This window comes from Anas platyrhynchos, chromosome Z (genome assembly GCF_047663525.1).
Source record: "Anas platyrhynchos isolate ZD024472 breed Pekin duck chromosome Z, IASCAAS_PekinDuck_T2T, whole genome shotgun sequence".
NCBI lineage: Eukaryota > Metazoa > Chordata > Aves > Anseriformes > Anatidae > Anas > Anas platyrhynchos.
The window spans coordinates 8648056-8675185 of NC_092621.1; the positions used below are offsets into that span (position 1 = coordinate 8648056).

The window sequence follows — 27130 nt, forward strand, 5'->3', positions numbered from 1 at the left end:
AAAGCTCAGGTCACCTCCACCAGCAAGGTGGCACAGGGCCTTCAGCAGGACAGCTGGGGGCAGCCCTTCAGCTTGGCACCCTCTCAGGTCCACCTAAGCTTTCCTGAGGGACTTGGGTTTGGGTCTGTGCAGGTGGGGAGGGATTTGCTGTGTGCTGTACACAGGCTGGGGCAGTTAATGCCATGTATCCTGGATGGAGGAGGCCAGCGGGGTTGGAGAAGGCCCTGTCCCACAGCGGGCCCTTTCCCGAGGTGTCCCATGGGAGCCTGGCACAGGCTCTCCAAGACTCAGAGGACATCTCCAGGATGGCACTGCAGTACCACAGGGTGTGCAGGGGTCCCACACAGCTGCAAGGCACAGGAATGGCAACACTGGAATCACCCACGGCCCTGCACAAACAGCTCTGGCTCAAGCTGCCCATGGGAGCCAGGGTGAGCTATGGGAAGATCTTGGACTTGTGCTGAGAGTCCAAAATCTCACTCTGCATGGGACCACCTGCCCCCACTAGAAGCCCCTACCAGAATAAATTTTTTTTTCTTCCCCGTGTTTCTGGGATCCACTGTCCGGCCAAGGCATGGCAATGAACAGTGACACATGTATATGCTTTGGGAGACATAACAGGGATGTGCACTCTAATGGTTACCAATTAACGTAATTATATGGACATCATTGTGTACAGCTTGCCACACTATGTGCCAGCATTTTTCCATTGTCTTTATTAGTTACCACAAATGTTAAAGCACTTTGGGAGCTCTGATCTACATGCACTACCTCATGCACCCTGTAAAGCCGTGGTGGAAATGGTCCTCACCATGAGAAGGGAGAGATTCCTTCTGTGGGATCCATACCAGGCAAGAGTTTGGCTGCCTGGTCCAACTCATCCAACAGACATCTGGTTTTACAGCCACTCCTGGTGCTCAGAAATCATGTTTTTTTAGGGACCCACTGCCTGGCAGACACTCTAAGCAAAATGAAGTAGTGTGTCTGGGTCTGACCAAAGCAGCAGCAGCCACCACCAAGCCCAGGCAAGGAGCACTGCTCAGCAAGCCTGTCAATGCTCAGCCACGGGACGTGAGCCAGGCATGGAAATTCTTCAGAGAACAGAAGGTCTCTTCTTTGTCTTCTTTTTCAACCTTTTACATTTTTTTAATCTATGTCTCATCATCTGCTAGAGCTTTCAGACATCATTTATGGCCCAGCCACCTCCTTGTCTTCCTCTTTACAGCTTCTTTGGCCAAAGTCAATGAAGTGTTATGAGGCAAGGGAAGCTGACTTCTTCTTGGAGGCATCAGACAGAGGCAGCCATGGACAGAGCAGACAAATCATGGATGTAACATGGGAGCACTCACCTCCCCTTCTTCAGGTCAACCAGGCACTCCTTGCACATTCATCTTGCTGTGCACCCTCCTCTCTCCTCATGTGGGGCTGGCTCCTTCTCACGTTGGCAGGGATAAATGCAGGGATAAATCAAGTAACTTGAGAAAGATCAGCTTGTCAGACCAAGTCCAAACACCACCTAGTCATCCAGGGAGCGTCTTGTAGCCTGCAAGCAGGAGTCGACAGAGATCCTCTTCCAAGGGCTGAGCCTACTCATACCCAACAGATTGCCCTGGCCAAAACCACCCCCTGCACACCTGGGTGTGAGCACTGCTATCTACTGCCTCATCATGCACAGCCCAGATCTCCCATGGGCCATGGGAAACCCTCAAATTAGGGAGAACAGCAGCACATCAGGGAGCACTTCAGGGAGAAACAGGGAGGAACGTGCATTTTTATCTTGTCACATTCCTGCATATGGAAGGGGAGAGCTGGATCCCTGTGAGCAAGCCAGGGATTCAGTCCTGTGCAGGACCAGTTCATGGATTTCATCCTACAGCTGACCCAAACATCACCTTGGGAACATCTCTTGGGGTTCACATCACGAAAGGGCTCTGTTCCTTAAACACAAGTACAATGGTGGGGGAATAACCTCTGTAGGGTTTCAGGGCTCTCAAAGCACCATAACTCTGTTCACAACCAGTTCCACCTACTCTTTATTTTATTTTTTTACCCTGGGGAAGCTGAGCCACGGGGAGCCACCTGAAGCCCCCATAGGAAGAACCAAGATGGAGAAGGTGCTGAGTGAAGTTGGAGGTCTCATGCCTCACTTCCACTGCATTGCTAAAGAAAATGACATCTTTAGGATCATTCAAGGAGAAGCAGTGAGGCAATGAGGCAGCCAGATGAAGCAATGATGTGGGCAGCACAAGACATGAGCAAGAAAACCTGCTCTAGGGTCAGATTCCTTATCCAGGCCTCAGTGAGGTCCCATTCCTGGCATTATTGCCATTGACCCCTGTGGGGCAAATGCTGTCATCTGAAGATCTGCGAGGCAGATGGACCATAACCATCCAGGCTGACCTCCAGCATCACCCAGACCAAAGAGCTCCACGCCCAGCATTCCCCACCCCGAGCCTGTCCTTCCTGCTTGGCGGAGAGGGTCTTGGTGTCAGACCACCACCAGCTCTTGCCAGAAAGGCTGTGCCACCCGCAGCAGCGCTGGGCAGGGTTGCTGTGACATGAGCAGCCAGCTAACATGGGGGTCCAGCACGTGCTGGGGTACCTCCTCTCCACCCCATGCAGGCTCCCATACCCCCAGCAGGGTCCCCAGTATGCACAAGATGCTCAGGGACAGGGAAGAGCAAAGGAGCATTGGGACGCTGTGACTTCAGCTGGCTTAGAAGGGGGCTGGGAGAATCACACCTGCCAAGAGCAGAAAATGGGCTTGGCCTTGAAAGCATAAAGCAATTATTTATTGGCCAACGCAAGCAGAGAAAAGATAGCCAGGAGCTCCTCAGCTGGGCGCTAGCACGCTCTCCACCTTGAAAAAGGGCCCAAAAATCCTGTGCTGGCCAAGCACCACTAGTGAGTCCCCGTGGCGCCCTGGGGTGTCCCCTCCACAAACCCACTGACTCCCTGCGTTTTGCCCTTTAGGGTTTTACACCTTCCTAATTTGTCTTCTCAGCCCCGTCCCACAGCACAGCCATTCCCCAGCACTGGGAAGGGTGGCGTGGGGTACTGCAGGTGGTAGTGGGGTAGTGTGAAGCCCCATTTATTTGCATGGATCTGCCCCAGCAGGGACAGGACAGCGCACGGAGGGGCAGGAGGGCCCCACGTGTTAGCAGCTGATAGTTTATCTCAGGGAGCTCCAGAGCAGCAGCAATCCGCACGCCCAGAACAAAACCCTCTGGGCAGCTGCAAGCAGCATGCTGCAGGTACAGCAGCAGTGACACTACGTAAAATATTGCCATGCCAGGGAGCAGGCTGCTTTTGAGATGCCATGCTGCTTTTCCCAAACCCTTTAGGCAGCTCCAGGACCTTTTCAAGAGGGGGTGAAAGTGGTGTGAGCCGTGTCCCTGCTGGGACGTCCCTCGCAGGGACTCGCCCCGTGGCTGCGTCCCCCAGCCTTGCAGCACCGCCTGAGAGGGGAAGATAAAGGCAGCCGTGTCCCAGCACTGCCAGCTCCCCATCGCACGGTGTTTTTATGGTGTTTGTCACACACAGGTGGCAAAGAGCACAGCTGTGCAGGGAAGCTGCTGGGTTTGCCTCAGTGCAACCCTGGCAAGGAGCACAGGCTGGGAAAAGGCTTCTCCCTCCCCAGCATGGTGTCAGTGCCACAAGCCCACAGGATGGACAACTCAGCAGCGGGGTAAGCTGGGAAAATACATGTTTGCACACTTGCACAAAGCAAAATCCATCTCCACAGCTCTCCCCCACTTTGGGGTCATTCCAGGGCTTCCCACCACAGCTGTGATGTGCCACCCTGTCGCTCCCTGGATGCCCCATCACATCTCACCTCCACCCACCTGCACTTCAGGGCAGGAACATATCCAGTTGCACTGCTGCTAAACAAATCTCAACAACTGGTGAAAAGCAACACCATCCCGGGCAGGAGCTGCAAGCATTACTCACGGGGAGGATTGTTTTTGGCTGGGACAAAGGCAGGAGGCGCAGGACAGGAGAGCAGCAGCCCCTGTGCTCTGAGGAAGGAAAGGTCCATGGATGATGGCACCAAGCCCAATGCCACCACCTGCAAGCCCTGGGAGGAGGCTGCCCTGCTGGAGCCCCACGTTGGGGTGGGAGGGAGCAGGGGTAGGGTTGCCCATTATTCCACCTGGCTGAGCCTTTTGGAAAGCTAATCGGAGAGCTACAGAAAACATTTTCCCACTTTTTCAGCAAAACTTTTTTTAATGAAAGCCAAAATCAGTTATTTTCCTTTCCGGACCACATTTCTCCCATTTTTCAATCCCCACCACCACCAACCCTTTGATTTTTCCTTCCCCGGGGAGCACCCTACACTTGCTCAAAGTGCTTCTCACCCCTTGCACAGCATCACGCTGCCTTTCCATGCAGACCCACACGCTTCCTAAGCCGTGTTATGCCAGAGCTGCTTTGTCAGCAGCAGCACTTCCAGAAAGGAGCAGCCTTGGCCAGGAAAAATGCTTCAGGTTCAGAGCGTTTTCCTGAGAAATTAAACCCTGATAAACAAGCCAGCCCTGACCCAAACAGCACGGCTGCTGTAGGAACAGGTCTGGGAGATGTGCAGCAACCTAAAGGAGGTTATTTCCTTTCTGTGCTGAAAACAAGACATCTGCTCCTTCTTCAGGTAGCCATGGAAATTTAGGCTAAAGGTTTTCAAAAACAACCAGTGATTTTTGGGTGCCCAAGCAGGATGTTCTTTGAGTGTGCCTTTATTTCAAGAAAACACAGGTTTCTCCCTTTCAGGAGGTCATCCCAAAGTCTGAGAGCCACAGCAACCCAAAACACCTTCGATATCTCAGCTGCCCAGACTCAGCAGGCTGGCAAATCAAACTGCTCTGATCATCCCATCACCTCTCAAATCACCCGCCCCCCTCCCAGCTGTGCCTCACCAACTTGTTTCCCCAGCTTCATCCCAAAAACCCCGTGATTGCTGCCCAGAGCTACGATGGGCACCTGGCAAACTGGGGTCTGGTGTGAGGAGGAAGGCTCCGTCCATCGTCCTCTCTGCAGAGCCAACACCAGCTGCCTCCCAACAACCACTTCTCTTGTACAAGTTTTTCTCTTTTCAGGAGAAAGCTGCCCACCGGGTGGCTCAGATAAAGGCCCAGGAAGACGCAGCAGGTTTGGGGATGGTCTGCAGGAAAGCAGATACCACTGAGTCCTGTCTCAGCTGACCCACCCACTCACTAAGTGCATCCCCGTCACAGCCCAACCTCATATTTGGGAACACCTCCCCTTTTGTGCTCACCCTTCATGCACAACAGGCCCTCCATAAAGAGCTTCAAAGGCCTCCTATCGCTCTGCAAAATCACCGTGGCAGCAACGCCTACGCATCCCGTGGTGGCAACACGTCAAAACCCACTGGTATCGCCCCGAGCTCCCCCCGTCCTGCCTCTTGCGACACCCCAAGGCTCCCCAGGGCAGCCCCGTGTTCGTGCAGCTCTTGTTTGTGGATGGACCACAGCTAAGCAAAGAAGCAATCCTGCAAGCAACCAAGTGCCCACTCACTTCCCTGGAAGCGGAAACCAAGAACAGTTTGTTAAATAAGCCTGCTCTGAATAATCCGGGCCCTGCCCCAAGCTTTCACAATGGAAATTTGTCACGGTACACCAGGAGTCAACAGGACTCCTGTTAGTCAGGCAACAGGAGATAAAGTTTGCAGGAGAGACCTCATTTGTCCTCTGTTATTTACCTGTTGCCCAAAAAAATGAGAGCACACCAACATCCAGTCCCTAAAAGCACTGCAGATGACCACACCATGGCAGCAAGACCATTTCGCTTCACTGGGTCCCTGTCAGGGCAGCTCCTGTAGATAACAATGAGGTTTCCCAAAACTTCAGAGCTGGTTTTGTCAAGTTTAAGCCTTATTCATCACTTCAAGCAAGCAAGAAAGGCTGCTGCCCTTGCAAGCAGTCCCTCATTCTCCCCTTGTCCCCAAAATGTTCTTCTCCTCAGCTCCATCCCTCCAGCTGAGGGGGATGCAGCACACGTCTTGTCTTTTGCACCAGGGCTGTACCTACAAAGCTTTGGTGGTGGTGAAAATCCATCAGCACAGGCCTGACCTAAGCTTACAGCTGGCTGCTGAGCCCTGGCATAAGCTTGTGAAACACCAGCAGGTTGGTACTTGCACGAGGGATTGGTTACAAGTGAGTTGATTTCTCATCAGGTAACTTGGCATCGTTATTTTCATAGGAGGCCAGCCTGGGCACTTCCTGGCCCTTTGCAAACAGCAGTGTTCTCCCCAAAAACAGAGAGGAGAAAGCACATGGCAGTGCTGCCAAAGGATGGAGGAGCAGAGAGGGAATCCAATACCTGGTGCATGTAGTCCTATACACATAGCTTTACATCTTTCTAAGAGAAAGGAAATAGCAGTGCAATGTGTGATGTGTGGAGAGAAGCAGATAAAAGCAGCAGTGCTGCAGGGCTTCCCCTGCAGGTTACATCCTTCACAAGTCCCTTGAGTTGCCCTACTGGGGAGGACAGGGCAGGGAAGACCACTAGCAGCTGTAAAAGCAAAAGACCACTCTCCATAAATATTCCTGGCCAGGGAATGAGCCAGCGAGGGGCAGCACTCCCTCGTGCCCCATCCTCTGACTGCCCCAGGGAAGTGGGGAGCAGGAGCTTCCAGCCACCTGGCAGAGCAGCGGGTTTGGAGGAGCTCTGCTCCTCTGCAAGTGAGCATCAGTTTCGGTGCACGCCCCTGGCCTTGGGGAAAAGCATGGAGAGAGATGCAGCAAGGGTGCCCCAGCCCAAACCATGCACATCTGAAGCACACAGCAACGGGGAAAGCAAGGGCAGGATGGGGTGTGGAGAGATCAGCAGAGGAAGCGAACACACAACCAGTGCAGCCACTCCAGGGTTCTCCAACAGTTTTGTTGGCAGATTTACAGGATCCATGTCAGGCTGCACGTTCGGAATGAAGGCAGATAGGGGCAAAAAGCAGAAATAATCTGGGTACCCCGGAAGATTACAGCCATCGCTGAAGGCAGATCAGGCAATTCAAATATCTAGAGGATGATAAAGCAAAAAGCAGCTTTAAACAATAATCCCTAATTAACTACTTTCTGCAAGCTGTTGAAATCACTGCCTGCATCATGTTTACTAATGGACTTGTCAGCATCTTCAGGGGTCACAGCAGCAATAGAAAGTGCTGCTTTGTTCTCGGGTTTGATGCTTGCTAAGTGCTTTAGAAGTTTTTAGTTTAGGTGTTCTCAAAAAAAAAAAAAAAAAAAAAAAGACCTTGCAAGCAATAGACGGGCAAAGGTCATGACGTACAGCCTCCCTCAACCACTGGCACAAAGAGCAAAAACTGCTTTTTGTGATTTTAATGGAGCATATATACCCACACCCCAAAACTGAGGATGCTAGACAGAGGTGTCTATGTCCTGTATGACACATTGTGCCTCCACACACAGATAAATGGACACTGGCTATGTAACACCAGCCCAGTGCCCTGTCTCTGGCATAGCCTGGTTTCAAATACTTCAGAGAAAGCATTTGTAAAAGAAAAAAAAAAAAAAAAAGAAAAAAAAGCTCTCCTCCACAAATCCTCACTTCTCATAGCTGGAGAGGCTGATAGGTCTTGAAGCAATAGATTTGGCAACCCATCCAAAACGGTCCTTTATCAAGCAACAACTGTCTACAGTTATCAGACTGCCTAGACATCCATTTGTCTTTGCAAGCTTGATCTATTTTTGGTTTCAGCAATATCTGCTGTCAGCAGGTTGATTTCTTTCACCCCACACACGATTTCCTTGCAGTTTGCTGCCAGGATGTGCACTGCCTTGGTCGGAAGAGGGGAATGGGACTAGTGCATTCTCTTACTTCTCAAAAAGAGAACTTTTCAGACAAGAGGCTGGAAGGCACCTCTGGAGATTGAATCCAACAACTCCTGCTTCTCAGAGTAGGGTCACCCAGAGCAGGCTGCCCAGGACCACATCCAGTTGGGTTTTGAGTTATTTCCAGGGATGGAATCTTCACCACCTCTCTGGGCAACGTGTTCCAGTATTCAATCACCCTCATGGTTTCAACAAGTTTTAAATAGAATTACCTGCATTTCAGCTCATGCCTCTCATTCTGTCACAGGGCACCACTGACTGGCCCCAGCTTCTTTCCTCCCTCATCAGGTATTTGTACACACTGGTAAGAGCCTCCTGAGCCTTCTCTTCTCCAGGCTTATTAGTCCCAGCTCTTGCAGCCTTTCCTCCTACAGGAGATGCTTCAACCCCTTTGTTATCCTCATTGTCCTTCCCTGAACTCACTCCAGTGTCCCCATCTCTTTTACTGGGAAGCCCAGCACTGGACATAGGCTCCAGATGTGTCTCACCAAAGCCAAGTAGAAAGGGAGTATCTGCTCATTTTTAGACGGCTCAGTGTGTTGGTTTTCCCAGCCATGACTGTAAAAGAAGCTGCTACGAACCAGGAAACTGCCTTCCTAACACACGCTCCAGACAGATTTTTCAGGCCTTGAAGTTTTCACGTGAACACTACTTTGTTTCCTATAATGAACAGGAACACTTAAAAAAAATTTAACCCAGTTTTATATTTTTTTCAAAATAAAAAGACATCTGCATTCTTAAAAACAATAGGTCCCATCACTTTTCTGAACAAGCCATACAAAGATAAATAGAGTCAGATGCACAGTTCTGAAATGTAAAAAGCCTAAGCCCTTTCCTAAAAGGGCCGATTTCTAAAGTGGAACGGTCCTGGAGCGAACAAACTGCTTCAGGACAGGTCCTTCTTACACCTCGCAGTGGTCTCAGATAGTCCATTTCTCTGTTCGAGCTTCCACTCTTTTGACCAGGCCTTCTCCCAAAACCTCAAAGTCCTCTAGAATTGCCTCCACGTTGGGAACGCAGACCAGCTCGTTGTTCATGGTTGACACCATCCTTCCTTTCATGTTGGAGACCTGCAGGACACAAACATTGTACAAATGGCAGCACCTGCTTGGAGCTGCTTTGCAACCTTTGTAAGCCCCAAGTAAGAGACGTAAATCTCCCTCCTGCCATCACATGCAACCCCTGTCACACCACTACACTGCTTCTTGCCACCACCACCTCTTATTATTAGCGATAATGAAGTGCACAAGCGGCCCTTCCTGTCCTTTTTAGGGTATATTCTGTAGCCACAGTCCAAAGACTGTAAGGGAGGACAAGAAATAACTGCCAGGGTACGGTGGAGATGGGAAAAGAGCACATAGACACATGGAGCCGGTGCAAACAGAGCAGACAGTATGCAAAAACACCAGGCACCACCGCATGACCCTGGATTAAGAGCTGGCTGTGCTCTGCTCTGTTGCAGAGTGTCAGGACCTCGAGACAGAAGAGATCTTTGGTTCCACCAGGATGGGAAAAAAAAGAAGAAATACACCTCATGTTTAATCAAGCCACGCTCAACTCAGATGCCAGCATCTCCTCCTCTCGTTTCACCACCATGAATAACTGGGTTTCACAACTGCAGCTAGGCTGAATGGCCAATGCCCCCTGGCCATGAAGAGAGGGGAGATAAATCACTCAGAGACTGACAGCAGAAAAGCCTGGGCTGCCAACTCTGAGCTGTGAGTCACCAGTTTCTCTGCGTCTTTCCTTCATAGAAAGCAGCATGAATCACTCCAGTGTGCCTCACACTTCGTTTAACCACCCTCTAGAGTTCGCCAACCCACACACTGTAGCTGGAGTACTTCCCTGTACAACAACGGGACTTGAGCACCTCAAACCTGGGCTTGCCACCCCAGCTCCTAGCAGACCAGGTGTTTCTGTTAAGAGACACCCAGAGGAATTGGACAGCCTGCTGCACATACCAAACATCTCCAGCAGAAATGTACTGCCCATCTCCCAGGAGGGGACCAGGTAACAGAACCTGAGGTGGAGGGTTTTTTTTTTTGTTTGTTTTGTTTTGTTTTGCTTTGTTTTGACCTAGCGAGCATGGTGCTAGGTTTGTCCAACAGCACATTCCCTTCTCAGCTCTGCTGATGACTTGGAGGGGGGCAGGACTGTAGCCACATCCCTGTCCTGGTTTCACCCTTCTAAGACTGGGACAGAAGTATTAGTTCCACTTCTCAAAGGGCTTTGGGCAGATGAGAGTTAGACACAACAATTACAGGAAAAAGCCCTCCAAGCTTTCAGGTTATAAAGTCAACACGCCTTTAGCAGAGTCAAAAACTCACCTTAAAAGGCTGAGGCTGAAAGCTCAAAGGTTTCCACAACACTGCAATCACTTCCCCACCATGCTTGTCATAGAAGAACAAGGCGAGATCACCGAAGGCATCCTGGGGAGAAAACAAAGAGGTTGTGCCAGACAGCCCAGAGGCAGCACCAGAGCCCATCCCTCCCAGTGACACACAGTAGCTCTGCACAAGCACGGACCAAACCTGCAACACGTCCAGTGCATTTCCAAGAAGGAAAGCAGCATAAGGACAAGTCCTGAGTGCCTCCTGCTGCCTCGATGTGCAGAGCCTCAGTTCCGCACGCAGATCTGATTGCTAGCTACCTCTGGCTGCCCCAGAGAGGAGAAAAATAAATCATCACCTCCCACAGGCCTGCAAGAGCACCCAGAGAATACAACCAGCTCTAGGAAGTTGGATCCCTTGGGTGGAAACCCACCAAGGGTGTTCTTCACCATGGTCACATTAGCAGCTGGATGGACCTGGCACCTTCAAGCCCAGGGCCCAGCACATTCCATACCTCACAGTGCATCAGATGTCAAGGACCTGCTGGTCCTGCCCAGCAGGCAATCCTGCCACAGAAAGTTTCACTACAAGACAGCAAAGACAAATCCCAGTCAAAGGCCTTCCTAAAGGTCAGCATCTAGAGCTCTGCAATCTTGTGCAACCAGAGCATCAAAGCTCCTCTCCCCAGGACAAACACCACATGAGCTGTCAACACCCAGCATCCCAAAAGGACACTTAGCAAAAATCTTAAGTTACACAAAGCCTTGATTGGTGCAAATAAATGTCTGATGGAGGCACTGAAGGAATTTGCTCTCCTTGCCGCTACGTTTCAGCAGCTGTGTCAATGAGTAACCTCTTTTGATGGTGTTGGGCAGGAGAGCTCAAAAGGAGCTTGCAAGAAGAACTGACTGAAGCCCACAGCCTGGCTTCCCCCAAGCCCACCTGAGCTGGATTCCCAGCGCTGCAGGGAGGCAGGGGATGAGCACTGCAGGAGTAAACAACACTGCATGCAAGCAGCTCCAAACCCAAAGGTCTGTCCCAAGAGCTCAGCACCCAACACGCTGGTACCTAGAGATACACATCCCAAGGGCAGCTGAGCAAGCAGCCAACAAGCTGCTCCCTGATACCTGCTCATCACGGTAGAGACTTGTACCAGGCAATGCACGTGCTTAAGGGGCTGAGCAAAGACACCCCTGCAAAACTAGTGCATGGCAAGTTTCTGCATATAGCCTTGCTCGTTTTGGAGCAACCTACTGCAAGAAATGCAGTCCCTCTGCTCCCTCTTCTTTCTTCTGATGGTCAACAGGACCACGGCAACTGCATTTCCCTAGTTTCCCCAGCTTCATCTCTGTCACGCTCTTACAAAGAAAGGTCTCCTCTGGCATCATTGTATCATGAGGTTTTTATGATGATACGCATGGGGGAAAAAAAAAAACAACATCAAAGGCAAGTTTGGAAGGCACCATCTATGGACATAGCAGGATTGCAGTAGGAGGAGGGAAAAGGTGGATTGAGTTGGTATTACCACTGATCCCAGAGGGTGGGGTGGCACTCTAAGTGTAAGGAGCCGATAAGCAGGGAGGGGCAGTGTTGTCTGCAACCTTCACAACCAGATTTATGAGTTCGGACTTGAAGCAGCACAAACAGAGGGCGACACGATTAGGCCAGCAAGCAGGGAAGGTCCAGGGACCTGCCAGCTCACCCCACTGCACCGGACCTTCAAGGGAGCAAGGCTGGTCATGGCATTACCTGTTTTTTCAAGATGGTTTGGCCACTTTCTAAAAATACACTGAGGAAGAGGCAACCTGCCCAGGTGCTTCTCAGCTGAGAGCGATGGGCAATGCTCAGAGCCCTGTCACCAAGGAAGACTCCCAGTTGTGCCAGAAGGCAAACAGCAGGAGGGAAGGAAAGCTCAGCAAAGGGCAAAGCACATGGCACGATGACTGCCGATGCACAGCTCTCTGAATCAAAGGGGACAAGAGTGTGTTACAACCTGAAAAAGCCCCGTTAGTCTGCAGGGGGAGGTCTTCAGTGCCACGTGATGCTCCCTAGGAGAAAGGTATTTTTACTTCGGACAGGAACCAGGAGCATTTGCAGGAAAGGAATCCCCCCCAGGCTCAGCTCATTTCCCCATAAAACCACTGCTCTGACTGATACCCAGCACCTTTTATACACCCAGGAGGGAGCAGAGGGCTGAGATGAAAACCACAGCATCCAATTCAAAACCCCAGCGAAGGGCGAGCTTCTGCTCCTGTGCTGCTCCCAGCAAGGCCCACGTGACAGTGCTTCAGGCCGGATTCCCCAAGCTGCAGAGATGCACGTCCAGCTCTTGGGAAACTGCAGCATTAAAAGGGTCTGGTGCATTAGTCACCGCGATTCTGTTTGTACAGAGGCTTGGGAAGTAAAAGCAAACAGAGTTCACCTCCCTTTCCACATCCCATACTCTATGCCCAGTGCCACTGGGCTTGCCTCAGCTTGCCAACACCTCCCGCAAGGGAAAGTTTGTGAGAAAATGGATAAAGGTGGGGACCACATCTGAACCCCTGCTCCCTTCCCAAGCTGCCATATCTTTGGTCACAAGTCAGCTTTAAAGGCCCAAGGAAAGCTTTCCCTGATCAGAAGGATCCTGACCACCAGCAAACCTTGCACCTGGTTCCCAGTTTGTACCAGGGATCTGTATTTTGTGACCGAGAGGGGCCTCGTTACTTGGGCAAAGTGCCTGGGAGAAGATCACCCCAAGGTCTGTAGGGAGCCACCTGGGTAGGAGAACCAAAGGGATGCAGAAAGGCAGCAAGTAAAACAATACCCTCCTCTGAAATGGGATTACTGGATTAAGCAGCTGGGGCTGAAGCACGGATTTCACTATGAGGTAAGCACTTGCTAGTTAAGCAACTACTTTATTGTTGTTTAGGGGTGGGTTTTTTGCCTAATCATTTATCCACCCACTTTTCCACTGTGCTTGCTTACACCTGGAGATCGGGCTCCCATTGCACCACTTCTGCAACAAAATTTGGGGAGGTCTCTGAAATAGGCCTGGCAGCTTTTCCTGGTACAATGCAGATGATGAATGCATTTGCCATTTGAACATTTACTCAGTGGTTAGAAGTATTTCAGTGCTCTCAGTGAGGGACCTGACAGTATAAAACTCTATTAAAAGCTACTTACTTCCAACAAACTACAGGTGTGGTTAATGCTTTAAAGCCTTTGTCATGCTGACACACCCGGCCCCAATACCCACAGTATGATACAGATGGAGCCAGCCCCCACACACAAACAAGGCAAGGAGTACTGTGAAAAGAAAAAAAAAAAAACACACAGGATGGGGTTGTTTCTGTATCAGAGGAGTTTTAAAAGAGAAAAGAAAAGTGAGTGTTAGGTTTGGGATTTCCACAGTAAAATGTTTTTTAGCCCATCCGCACTGTTCCACCTCCTAGCACCTCACCAGAGCCACGTGAGCATCGCCCTCCTGGGGGTTCAGGTTAGTGGCAAGTACGTATGGCAAGTGGGGAGGGGGAAAAAAAAAAAAAAACATATTGTCACCAAAACCCTACACCCACAGTCTCCTGGCTGTATTAGTGAACTTGCCTCACCCACTGGTCCACCAAGCAAAAGTCCCTTCCTATGGGAGGAGGAAAGCATTCCCAACACAGAAGAAATCCAACCAAAGGCAGCCTCTGAGCTCAGCCAAGCAGCACAAGGAACAGATGTTTTGATACACAGCGGTGTGCACACACGCACCCTGACTCTGGGCACTGTGGTAAGGGTCACAAAGCTGCTCTGCAGGTGTAAAGGCAGAGAATTTCCTGCCACTTCTGCAGAGATCCAGACAGGAATGCTTCCTCTGTGCCACAAAAAAACAAAGCTTTTCCATTTTGTCTTCTGAAAGATGCTGCAGGAGTTAGGCCAGTCAGTCAAAGCAGGAAGGGAGCCGTCTGACCTGAAAACATTTCCCCAGTTCCAGCTACATCCCATAACCACAACTTGCATGCTGTAAGAGACAAGAACTTTCAGTATCATTAATTCCTTCTCAGCATGCACTAGCAAGACACACATTCCTACACTGCAGGACAAAAGCAAGGAAAGGCCTGTAAGTCTTCCAGGTAGGTCTTGTCCAAAGGTGCAGTACAAAACATTTAGAGGAAGTACCTGCTTTAGAGGAAGGTTTTTTTTTTTTGGAAAGCAGGAAACAGACTCGTGCTTGTCCAAACAGGAAAGATCTCCTCTGTAGAAGATGAAATGAGCTCTTTAACAGGTATATGCAACCAGGGAAAGCTAAATCTCAAAGAGAGAGTGGTTTATATCCAGTGAGACCAAAGACCTTGTAAAAAAGTCTTAATAGCCATTACAGACACACAGACTGACAAGGCTCAGGCAGGCTCCTTCAACTTTCCCTTCCATGAAAGAACATCTCTAGACCTTTGCAAGCCAATCAGAGCTTTGTGGCTTCAGGACACGAGAGATCTTCAGGCTTCATGAGCTGCAGAATGGATGCAGATGGACATAAGCATCGCCACTGGGTTCACTGGATGCAGGCAGGAAGACCTTCCCTTGAGGAACAGAGACTCAAGCCACCCTGGAGTGACACAGCTACGCCACATTCCCAGCAAAGGGAGCAGAACTGCACCCACTGCTTGATGGTAGCCACGACCCAAACCTGCAGTCGTGATGGGGAACCTCGGCTGAGTCACTTCAAGTTGATTTAGTCTTGCTGGAGAATCCCCGAGGACCTGACCCAGGGATTGTTCACCGAGGTGCTTGGGACAGTTGGCACTGGGGAGTCTGGTTCCAGGCTGAGGCGCAAGGGAAGCCCTCTTTGTGGAATGTCTGGCACCTGCTTTCCTTCAAAAGCATCTGTCTGCAAAGCCTTTTCATCTGGACCAACTCCCAGAACAGGCCTTTTCCATCAGATCTGTCCTGGAATTTAAGGATTCACTGTCTGAATGCCATGACCAGCCTTTCATCTTTACCCAGAGCCTCTCAGGCATCAGATCAACTCAATCAGACCAGTTCCTGTAGCACATCTCCTTGAAGGAGGAAAAATTAAAGTAGTCAGGACTTAGCACCTCCCCTCCTTTTATTCTTTTATTTTCTCCTACTGGGGGAAGGCGTGCAGCAATCCTCCAGCTCCAGAGCACTCCTGCCTTGCCTACCCCTTTGATTTGAGAACAACAGGGCATCTCTCAATGCAAACAAGTTGGGCAGGACAGAAGTGGGTGCCCTGGTTACTGAGCCAAGGTCACTGGGTACTCCCTGTCCCTCTCAGCTCAATAGTATGCCCAGACGCTTAAAAATCTGACCTTTTCGGAGCTTGCCACAATAAAAGGTATTTCTTTTCCGCCCATAAAAAGAAAACAAAATCCCACAGCATCGCTGCATGGCAGATGTCTCCCTCTGTTGCTGTAAAACCACCACGGCTACAACCCTGTTGCTCAATTCTGTGGTTTATGCTATTAAGGCAGAGCAAATTACTCTGAGTCAAAGCCAGCCACTTCTGTGTCCAAAGGCATTCTCATCCAAAAATCTTCTGTAAGGATTTGCTGCTGCCACTGAGCTGCTGCCACACTCCCTTCCAGTACCAACATCTTACTGCATTTGGATCTGCCCCAGGGCTCCCAGCCTGCAGGACAAGGAGCTGAATGCTGCTTTGAGCAGTACAAAACAGGGGAGGGAGAACACAAGGATGCTGGAGAGGCTACCAACTGCAACTAGGTGAAAGCACAGCAAAGGCCTTGCATCAGGACCCCAAGACACGGGGCTGGATGGTTACTGGTGGGGCAAATTTTACCGACAGCTCTGCATCACCTGCTTGGTGATGTCCATGAGGTGCAAAGTCTGCTTTTGAGGCCTTCTGACATGGCTGAGCAATCCGTGAGCAAAGGTGCCCAGAAGCAACTCCTTCACATGCAGCTGTTACCTCTGATTTTTCCAGGAAAAATACTTGTTTACCCAGAGATATTCATCAGCCCTTTCAGATCTGCCTGTTACTGACCTGGAAGCTACAAGAGCCAAGTGTGCTGGTACTGCAGGACACCTCCCACATGATGCCCACAGGGGAAACACAGCCATACCTACCTTAGAGCCTTCAACAGCAGGAAATGTCCCCCAGAAAAGTCTGCCAAGGCAGATTCCAGGCTCTCTACTCCCAAGCTTGCTCTTTTGAGAAACCTGTGACCAGCTCCTGCTCTGCTCCCTCCCAGGCACCCTCAGGCCAAAAAAAGAAAGAGATACTGACTGCATGCTCCTCTTTGGGAGCATTACACTGCTTCCAACAAGGCAAGGTGACCTTTGCATGTACACACATTTCTTCACTGGACTGTTGGTATACTGGATTTAGGGCTGGCTGTAATTTGTAACCCAAACCAAACCTTATTCCAAGTCTATTGCTATCTGTAGTAGAGAAAACAGGCAGTAGAAATTCAGACAGTTTGGATGTCGTAATTGAGTGGATCAATTAGGTCAATTCCTTAGGATAATTAAAACTGCTTTCCAGGAAAGATCTGCACTCTTCTCTTCTAAAGTCATTGCTGTCATCTCTTTGAAGACAGCAACTTGAGCAGAAGCACAAGAAAGTGCTTTTACTGCAACACACCCTGATGAGTTTCCTGACAAGTGCCTCATTACACTGCCAGATTTGCTGCAGGTCTGTTGACAGCCTCCCCAGGGAACCTGCTTTCCCCACTGGCTCTTCCAGGGGTCTCCAACTCCCCTTCGAGTAAGAAGTCAGCCTCTTGCCAGGTGTCCACAAGAGTCACTTAGACCTGACCTCTCTGGAGATGCAGCAGCTCTGGCCCCATGCACACAGGCATCTCCAGCATCTTGGCAGCTGCTGAAAGACTCCATTCAGCTCTAATCCTCCCTTCCAGCATGGGCTGGAGAAAGATTTCAGGCTTTAACTCAGTTTCCTACCCAGGGATATGCCTTGTTTCCAGCTTTCATACTGGCAGGTCAAACCCTAGTCGTTTAGAGAACGAAGAGGAGCCTGCCCTGAGATTCCATCTCAGATCCAGACACCAGCAGAGAGACTGAAATGCTAAGTTGTTCCCAGTCATTGGGCTTTCTCATGCAGGGTATTCCTCCCCCTCCATCTCACACGTCCTGGACCCCAACAAGTCTCCCAGTGGTCTCTGCGATCTGCCTGGGGGACTTGCAGCTTCTCAACCACTTTCCTTCCCAGAAGCAGGAGACCCCCCACCCAGCACTGGGCACCTCCTTTCACTCTCCTCCCCATCCTTCCAGGCAAACAAGCAGTGCCACTTACAGGAGAACGGGGGGGGGATTTTGATATCTTACTCGAGGACCTGCCTTCCAGCAAGCTGCTCCTAGCACAGTTGCCATGGTGGACCAAGGAATCAACACACATTGCAACAGGGTAAATGCCATTCAGGTATTAGGAAATAAACTTTCACTATAGCAATGATCAAACATTGAGACAAAAGCACAAGGATGTAGAAAATCTCCATCCCTGGAGATACCAGCATTCAACAGGACGAGGCTCTACACAGCCTCCTCTAATGTCCAAGCTGCATCAGCTCCAAGGGGGAAACAGGACCAGAGGTCTGCACAGTACCTTCTTTATAAAGCAAGTTCATGGTTCCTGTGTTCTAATACTGCTTCCTAGTACTGCTCACAACACCTCTGCGAGAAGGAGATCACTTGAGAGTCAAGCCAGTTTTTGATGAAAGGGTATCTCTGCCCCTCATCTCCACACATAAATTTATTCAGCTACTGCAAGCACAGCCAGAAAGCCCCAGAAAGGCAGAGGCTGCACATCTGCTGCCCAGATGTCACATGGATCCCACTGCCACCCAGCTCCTGGTGTTTCACCCCAGCTTGCTGAGACTTTGGCACAACCAGATGGTGGAAGAGCACTGGGCTGGTGACTTTTGGATACCCGGGTTCTCTGTTTACCCACTTTACTAAACTTTCCCAGCCATCACATGAGGACCAGCCCCAGAGAAACAAATCCGTGACCGGCATTTGCCCTCAATGTTGCATGCAGCTGTTGGCAGCAGCTTCACTGGGCAGCCAGTGCCACTGCCTCACCAACCCCTGAGTAAAGAATTTCTTCCTAAAAATCTAAATCTACCCTCACCTGCAACAGCAGGCACTTAATGACCTGAATTAATGACAGACAACCCCCTGCAGCTCCCCAAAGGACCATGCTTACCCTCAGCTCCTGGAGGTAGCACTGTACAGGGTCGTAATCCACCACAGGAAAGAGGACATTCACTCCCGCACTGTTCTTCACCACCCCCCGGGAGAACGACTTCACCGGCCGGTCCACGCCCTCCAGGTGCCGAGGGATCTGGTTGGAGTTCAGGTGGATGAGGACATCGTAGAGATCCAAGGGAGGGCGGAAGGCGATCTGCATGGAAGAAAAAAATACCAAACGTAGGGCACAGGCAAGCAGGAGATGTAAAAGATTTCCCAAGTTAACATTTGTATTTCATCCCCTTCTCCTTAAAGCAGCAAAATCAAAGCTGTAACCAGGATGTTGTCACGAGCAAGGTGGCAGCACCTGTGGCCATCTCCTGGTGGACAGGCTACGTGCTCCCTGCAGCAGGAAGGATGCACCTGACTGCTGCAGCCCAAGTGTCCAGCGAGCTAAGCCCCCTGCCAAGGGAGCTGCTCCCTACCCACAGCAGATGCCCAGCCTGCAGGGCTGCCTTTTCTACCCCACTGGGTTCCCAGGTCTGCAGAAAAAGCTAACCGGTGTCCCTGTGACTAAGGGACAGTCCCTAGAGAAGAGCTTTCCAGGGGGCAAGGTGGTTCCCTCCAGATACAATCACAGACCCTGGGAAGGAGTGAGTCAAAAAAAAACCAGGGGACACAAGGAGCTGCAGGACAGCAGGACAGTCCCGTCTGTCCAGGAGGTTGTCCCAAAGGGCAGCAGCATCTTCCAACGAGCAGAGGATGAGAACAGACCCCATTAATGGAAGAGAACAATCCCAGACACAAATATTTGGGCAGGAGGCATCAGGCACTCTGGATGCAATTGTATTCAAATGGAAAACTTAAACCTGCCTGTACATTTTTGTGGAGTAAGTGACATGGGGACACAAACAGAGCCACTGGACACTGCTCAGCACAGCACTGTCAGAAAACCCACTGCTTCGGGCTGGCTTATAGCCAGGCCAAGGAACACACACGAACAACACCAGTGACCAGCATCAAATCCCAGCCCTAATCCACTCAGAGCTGCCTTTCCACCCAGATGACGCCTGTGGCTTATTGTATCCCTGTGAGAGCACAGACACAGAGCTCACAAACCCATCTCTGCATCCACAGGAGAAGAGGCACATCCCCAAGTGACCCAAATATAAAAGCAAATTAAAAAAAAAAAGCCCACTGGTAGACATGTGAGAAGCAACTCCAAGTTGCCTCAGCAAGTTTTCTCCCCTCCTCCCAGCCCCACATTTTGTTTACAAAAAGGTTAGCAGCTCTGGAAACACTGTCACAAATTTATCCCTAAGGAAAATGAAGGACAGCTGTACAGGCCAGAGGGAGGAGAAATAATTTTGCTGCAACAAACAAGAAGAACTGGGTGGGAAGGAGGACCAGAGAGGTCGAATTGAAGGATTAGGAGGATGCTATGGACATGCAACAGCTTCTTTGGGGAGCTACAGCCCTCTGGCTCACCTCAAACCTGCAGTTTTGATCACAGGTCCCTATTGCAACTGCAGCACACCAGCCACTTCTCACCCATACAGCCTCCTCCTCCTCCTCCTCACCCCATCACACCAGGGCTCAGACATCCAGCCCCAAGCCAAGCCCAGCCCCAGGGCAGCTCAGACCCACCCCAGCAAAGCCTAACGCCAGCCTAAGGTAAACTTGGCCAAGCTGCCACCCAAAATAAGGCTTTGGGCCTGACCAGAGGCTGCAGGGACACCTCTCCTTACCTCTGGGTTGTTTTTATTTCTCAACTTGCTTCACCCCAGGACAACTGACAAGCAGCAGGTGGCTGGGGTGAGTCTGAGCCAGGGAAGCAGCATTCCCCTGAGATTTCTCCCAGGTCCACTTCCCAGCCTCCAAGCAAACAATGCCATCCAAATGGCAGCACTGCTTTGTTTCACCACACATGACTCCCCAGGTAAGGGCTGCCTGAACACACCCGCTGTTTTCAGCTGGCCTGGGAGCATTCACACAACAAAGCAATGAGATGAGCAAAGACAAAATCATTTTACAGCCCTGTAGCGGGCACTGTCCCCATGCAAGCAGATCTCACCTCTGTAATACTTCCAGCAAAAAACACAGCAGAAGTGAAAGCCACGTCAAAAAGTCTTTTTCACTGCCTGAACATGAAAAAAAAGCCCCTCCAGAATGTGACTCTGTCATAACTAACCACGGCTTGGCTTTTCAAGTCCTCTCTGCTTCAGCTGCCTAAGCTAGGACTTGGCACGCCAAAACAAGCTCCCCTCAGAGGCCGACATACCTCCCTTAAAAGGGCAGGTAAGTGTGCCTGGATCCCCCCTCATCCATTTAAGTAAATGATGTTTTAACCTAACAAGCAAAAACACAGAAAATGAAGCAGGATAAGAAGTGTATGGCCTTTCTCCTCCACTCAAATTAAAACAAAGCCTTCCTGAAGCAGCTGCTGGTGTCCTACCAAAATCTTCACCACCCTGGGGTCAGTCAGACTCAAGTGTAGAAGCCAAAGCCTCCTAGAGGTGCTGCTGGATGTCACTGGAAGACCAGGAATTTCTGCCTTTTTTTTTTTTTTTAAATAGCAAGTTTATTTCCTTCTTCACAGACTATGGCTGAAGCTCTGCTCACCACAGGCCAGCCCCCTTCCCTGGCACAGAGGGCCCAGCAGCTACAGAGGATCTACAGAGGGAGCTGGAAGGGCTGCAGCTCCCTCCATCCCCAACAGCACTTGACTCTCAGAGAAGCTGCGTATTTTACCCTGAGCAGCTTAACCAGGCACAAAGCCTGATGTTAAAAGCCCAGTGTTTGGAATAAGGAACTCTATACGCAGGGGCTGCAGCTAGGAGGGGGAGGAAGATGGAATAAATGTGCCTGTGCTTCCCAGCACACTCCCGTACAGCCAAGCTGGCAGGTGAAGGAGGGAGGAAGCTTTGTGGGGTTTGTCATTCAATTCACATCAAACAGACAGTTTGCAGCTCAAGAAGAGAGTGAGCAGCCTCCCCTCATAGTGGGATTAAGTGATGTGGCCACAGTGAAAGCACAAGCCAGTGGCAGAGCCAGGGACTGACTTTAAGCCACTCCAGCTCTCAGCCCCCATAAAAACCTTTTCCCTCAAGCCCCTCTGCTCTCCTCAGGAGCTGGTAACCCAACCTGGGCCCAAAGCAAGTCCCTACATACATGGGGGTTCAGGACACCCTGCTGACATCCTACATGCAAGAAAATAAAGTGTCACTCTTGTGGCTGGAGAAGGGCCACAGCATCATCAGTGGCATCATACTCACTGTTGAACGGGAAACACTACACTGGACAAGTCCACTTTCCAGCCAGGCCAAAACCTCTTTTCTTCCCTCATTTAACATCACTCACACACCACGTTTTCCATAGTACAGGGAGTGCTGCAGATAAACCCATCTTTTCAAAGGCACTGGGAGCCAGCAGGTTTGTTTCCTTCAGTAATAAATAATAACGCAAGGAACAAGAAGCTACTAGCACGGGCTTCCCCCCAAGGGGCTGCTCAGAGACACCCACCCCTGTCCTGGGAACGTGACCAAAATGGACATTAGATCCCATAAAGATACACAAAGGCTGCCAAAATATCACAGCTGGCCATAATGCTAATTCCAGAGAGGGAACACAGAGGAACAACAAGACAGTCCAGGCAAATCTAGGTGGAAAGCAGCATAAGGATGAACACAAGCCTGAAATAAACCAGCCCTGCAGCTTCCCCTCTCAATCACTACGGGAAACATCCCCACTAAGGCTGCACCCCAACCCCGCAGCCTCAGCCCTGACCCTTCTCAGCCTCCAGCTCAGGTACAGGCTGTCTCCCCCGGGATAGACAGACAGACAGCATCCCGAGGTCCCTGTCCCTGCTGTGTAGGAGCAGGAGGTCCCACCCATCCCACCCGGGAGCAAAGTGGCAGGCAGCTGCGGATTCACGCTGAGGACAGGCAATAATCACCATATCACACAACATCCTGGATCCTTTTCAAGCTGGATTTGGCCTGGCCCTGACACGGAAAGGAAGAGTAGTTACCGCCTGTTCTGCCTGTTATCATCTTCCTCTTCCTCCGTCCCACAATGGGCTCCCAAAAAGAGCAGATGGCGCAGTTACGTGGCTCAGGGAGTGTGGAAAGGCTCTGCGCAGCTCATCACTAGAAAGCAGCGCATCCCTTGGATGCAAGGAACGTAGCTGTACCCTGAAGCAAGCCTCTGCTCTTCTGCCCTTGTCCCTTTATGCCATCATCTCTCCTGACCTGTTGGGTTCAATGAAAAGGGCTCCCAGAACATCCCAAATGCCCAGCAGGGTCAGCAGCAAAAAAGGATGTGGAAAGGAGCAGGATGCAGCTCTGAGCCCTGCCCCTAACTGCCACACAAGGGTCTCCTCCGACCAGCCGCCTCCTCGTGTCACTGCCATCACCACGGGGAAGGGCCCAACTGCAACAGCACCGGCAGCCAGGGGAGGAGGTAAAACAAGCGAAGCCATTCATGGTTCTTGGCCAGCACCTGCCACCCTTAAACACAGCACAGCGCTGCCAAAATCAGCAGCACTTGGCCCAGCAGCCCTTCACACCTCAGCTGTGCTCCTCTGCAGCTTTACAGGCAAAAATCAAGGGCTCCTGTTTTATAGATGAGGGCACTAATACACCTGAAAGGAGTAGAAGAAAACACGATTTCCACATCTCAGCTTGCTCCCTACGCAGAGAAGATGCAATGACTTGGATTTCATTGCTGCTGAAGGACCACAGTCCAGGTACACAGAGGAGCCTAACTTTTCCTCCCCTTCACTCCCTAATCTTTTCCAAATGGCAGTAAAACCCCACACTGAGACAGTGTGAAATGCTGCAAGGTGGATTTTCCCAGAGCTCTTCCCTCCCAGCACTTCCTATTCTTCACCCCAACAGCTCAGACCAGCTTGATTCCAACTCCTCTCCCATTGTCAAGACACCAGCAAGCTCACCCAAACCTAAATGCCATCAGAAGAAGTCCTGCAACAGTGCCTGCTGCCGAGCTCTGCTAAGGTTAAACCAGAAGGGTCAAGGCTGGGAAGAAGCAAATGATGTTTTGCAAAGCCCCAGGGCATGTTAGGAGCCAGGATGAGCCGTTCCCCCACTGCAGGAGTTGGGGAGAGGTTGGGAGCTCAGGTTATGCACACATGCCTGCACACAGGGGCAGGACTGGAGGGGGCAGCCTCCAGCCCACATGGCGATGGCTGGAGCTTCTCCATGTCAAACTCCTCTCCCATCTGCTTTGCCAGAACCCAAAAACCTTCGTGTGGGGCCCCAAAGGATTACCTTTACGTCCTGGCTGCCGAGCGGGTCCATGAGCTGCTCCTCCAGGGTCCGGAGAGACTCTGCGGCCAGCACGAGAAGGCGCTGCAGGATCTGGGGAGGAAAAAGAGCTTCAGGGTGAAACACATGGATGGAGGGGGAACACCAGCCACCCACAGGGCTGTCGGAGCTCCCCCCAACACCGGGAGTAGGGACATGCCCCAGACACCACAAGGCACGGATCTGGAGCCCCAGCTCACCTGTGCTGAGGGTTGCTCTCGTGTCCACACCGAGCTCCACTGGTCTTTGGGGGTGGCGATGAACATGACGGGGAGGCGAGAGCGAGCGGCCATGAACTTGTTCCTGATCTCTGTGCAGTCAGCATCTGCAGAGGGCAGGCAGCTGGGTGAGATGCTCTGCTGCACCCACAGCCCTCCACCAGCCTCTGTGCCCATGTGTCACAGTCCAGAAAAGGGTGGTGCAAGATGCTTTTAACTTTTCCTGCCCTCTGATCCGAACTCCAGACCTCAGTGCCCTGCAGACTTTGCAAAACGAGCTGCAGAGGAATGTGCTGCTGACCGTGGAGAGTGTGTAGAAGCACGAGGGAAAAATTACAGCCATTTACATAGAGACAGGAGGCCACTGAAGAGAAGAATTCTCTAGGTCACCTTTCTTCCCCCACAGCCCCACTACCAGACAGATTTTTTTAGTTTTCAATGAGCCTTTTTTTCCTTGCAAGCCCAGCCTGGGTACTTCCCAGCACATTTTAAACTAGGGGCAGGATATTTCCTCTTTTTTCTCATCAGCTAAACAGAAAGTGTGCCGACACCCAACTGGGTGCATCCCAACTCTCAGCACACTGCTGGCCAGAGGCTGTGGGGCACATAATCCCTCCACATGTAAAACCAGGGCGTGCTATGAGGGTGGCTGCAGCCCAGGAAGGTTTGAAGGTGTTGAGCCCAGCAGTGCAGCTGTCTTCTGTCCCTTCCCACCGTGCCTCAGCCCTGCTCTGCTGCCATATAGAGCCAGATGATCCTGGGGCTGAGCCACACCAGTGGTTCTGCATGGAAAGCAGTGGGTGGCTCTCACCAAGCCCTCCAGGACAGAGGACAGACCTCCACAGCAGAGAAACAAGCACCAAAAAACACTGCCAGCGGCTGGGAGAGAAGCAAGGGGAGCATCAGCTCTGCACTTGCTCTGATCTTGTGCTTCGCTTTGCATCTGCCAACAAGGAATTTTGGAGACAGGACACATGGCTGGGTGGACCTTAGCTCTGAATTCACCCAGGCGCTCTCACGTGGGCCCAGACACAGCTCAAGTTGCAGTCGCTGGAGCTCACGTTATAAGCTAATGAGAGAGTTTGCACCTGAAGAGTCTTCTGCTTTGTTTCTAAATGGAAGAAACAGCTCTTTGGCCAAAAACACTTCCCATTTTGTTCATTAAAAGAAGCCGGAGTGCAGAAAAATATCAGTTTTGAAAACCCATTCTCCCAAAAAAGAGAAAACTGGAGGAGTGCTGAAACCCACAGAAACAGCTGCTCCCTCCATGAGCCTGCCCACACTCCCAAGCAGCTTTTCCTTCTCTTATAAATCAGCTTTAAACACTAACTGTTGCTATCCACCCACCCTGGCACCCCAACAAAGCTAAGGCAATCCCATGGTCTCTTCTGGCTCGCAGGAAGAGACAGCTGGTACCTAAAAGATGATCAACAGACAAAATAATAAGAGCGTAGGGCATAGGTCCACTTGGATGTGCCAGAATGTTCCTTTGGAAACCAGAGACATTTACCAGGAAATCCTCAAAGCTCAAGAGATAACAAACAGTAGAGGACTGTAGCCCTTTTTCCCTGTGTGTCTCACAAATGGGAACCAGCATATAGCCCCTGTGATGTAGGCTGCTCAGTGGGGCTCTCAAAGCCACAACCCAACTCCAAAGCCAGGTTAAACCCAGCAGAAGAGGAAATGGATAGAAAATCTCCATGTTCCATGCAGAAACCTGGGAGTCCTCACATATCCAAAAACCCAGGGGCTGCTCAAAGGAGGGCTCAGCACCCTCACACCACAGCTCTCCCACAGCCCCGGCCCACGTGCTGCCTGCTCACCTGTGAGGCCGGCATTCAGGTTGACGATGAGGGGGTTGTTGTTCCAGTCAAAGGTCACCAGCAGGTTGAGGAAGCGCAGGAACCCGACCTGGGGAGAGCTGCAGACAAGACAAAAAACAGTTCAACACTGGCATTTGCTCCCCCGGCCTGGCAGCTTGGCAGGAACAGGGTTTGGGAGTGATTTAGTGGTGCCCAGGCCATACGCAGCCCGGGAAGGGATGCTCAAGGTGAGAGTATGAGGTGCTTCCCCTTCTCCAGGGCCCTGAGGAAAGTCTTTCCCCTTTGTTCCTCCCTCTCCACACAGAAGAAACCATCAGAAGTTGAGACACTGTCCCTGCATCTCCCAAAACATGGACAGGTGGGAATGGAGCAAGGGTGAACCAGAGGCAGGGCTGCTCCCATCTCCAGGGCAGCTCTGTACGATGCTGGCCAAGCTTGCACTGTGCCTGCCTCGCTGCAGCACAACGTGCTCGCAAAACGAGACATCTGGGAAGGTAGGGCTCTTGCTAGCAGGCTATTTTAGGAGACAAGTAAAGCTTTCCAGGCATCAGGCAATTACTCCTCCTGTTTTGGGGAAGGAAGCCGGATCCTGAGCACAGGTTAGCGTAACCTTTTGGCTCCACACGGAGCACAAAGACAGCCTTTAACTTCATTTCACTCCCTCCGAGCTGTATCCAGCCCACCTGCCAGAGGCCAGTAAGCAATTGATCCCCAGGGATTATTTACCAACACACAGCTCCGTTCAGCTTTCAGTAGCTGACCTTCTGCCCTTCCCTCGGGAGTTCCTTCCAGGACAAACACGAGCTGCAGCCACCAGCACTGCTGTAACATCCCTCCCAGGGAACCCAGGAGGGCCAGCGTGCTGGCCCTCACCCCAATTCCCCCACTGTCAGCCCTGGGATAAAGAGCCCTGCCAATCCTCAAGAAAAATTAAACACAGCAGCTGTACCACCAGCACCCAGAGGCCACCCCATGCCTCCTTCATCCCAGGTAAAGAAAAAGGCTCCAAGTTCCCACCAGGCCAGCTCATGCTCCTCATCCTCACCTGGGCGGTGTGAAAGGGGCTGGATGGAGGAAGAGAGAGGCCACAAGAAGGTCCACACACTCCTCAGAGATGCTGTCACTCAGGAGCTGAGCGCTGACCCAGCGCTTGGCAAGCCGGCAGGAGCTGCCAAAGACGGGGTGCTGCTGCTGGAGCCTGCAAGAAGGCAGACAAATACCTGTGAGTGTTCAACAGACACATCCCACGACCCAAAACACCCTTTCTGCATTCAGCAGGAGGGAAGAGAAGGATAAACACCTGCTGGAAACACGTGTCCAGCACCACAAGCACAGAGCATTCTGTGGGTGCTGAGATTTTAGAGGGAACAAAGTGGAAATGCTGCTACACGTTCCCCTCTAATCATACTGCTCTTTGGTGTTTGT

At 51.2% G+C, this 27130-nt stretch overlaps 1 protein-coding gene across 1 annotated transcript in view; it reads right to left on the minus strand.

Moving 5' to 3' along the window:
- Positions 1-8543: 8543 nt before the first annotated feature.
- Positions 8544-27130, minus strand: part of NOL6 (nucleolar protein 6) — a 28816-nt gene continuing 10229 nt past the window's right edge. The window contains exons 20-26 of the mRNA XM_038170938.2: positions 26751-26903; positions 25706-25803; positions 23865-23989; positions 23629-23718; positions 18357-18554; positions 10187-10288; positions 8544-8929 (exon numbers count right to left, since the gene is read on the minus strand). Of these exons, the coding sequence (XP_038026866.1) occupies positions 8780-8929; positions 10187-10288; positions 18357-18554; positions 23629-23718; positions 23865-23989; positions 25706-25803; positions 26751-26903 (916 nt within the window). The 3' untranslated portion in view covers positions 8544-8779. The remainder of the gene's footprint in view (positions 8930-10186; positions 10289-18356; positions 18555-23628; positions 23719-23864; positions 23990-25705; positions 25804-26750; positions 26904-27130) is intronic.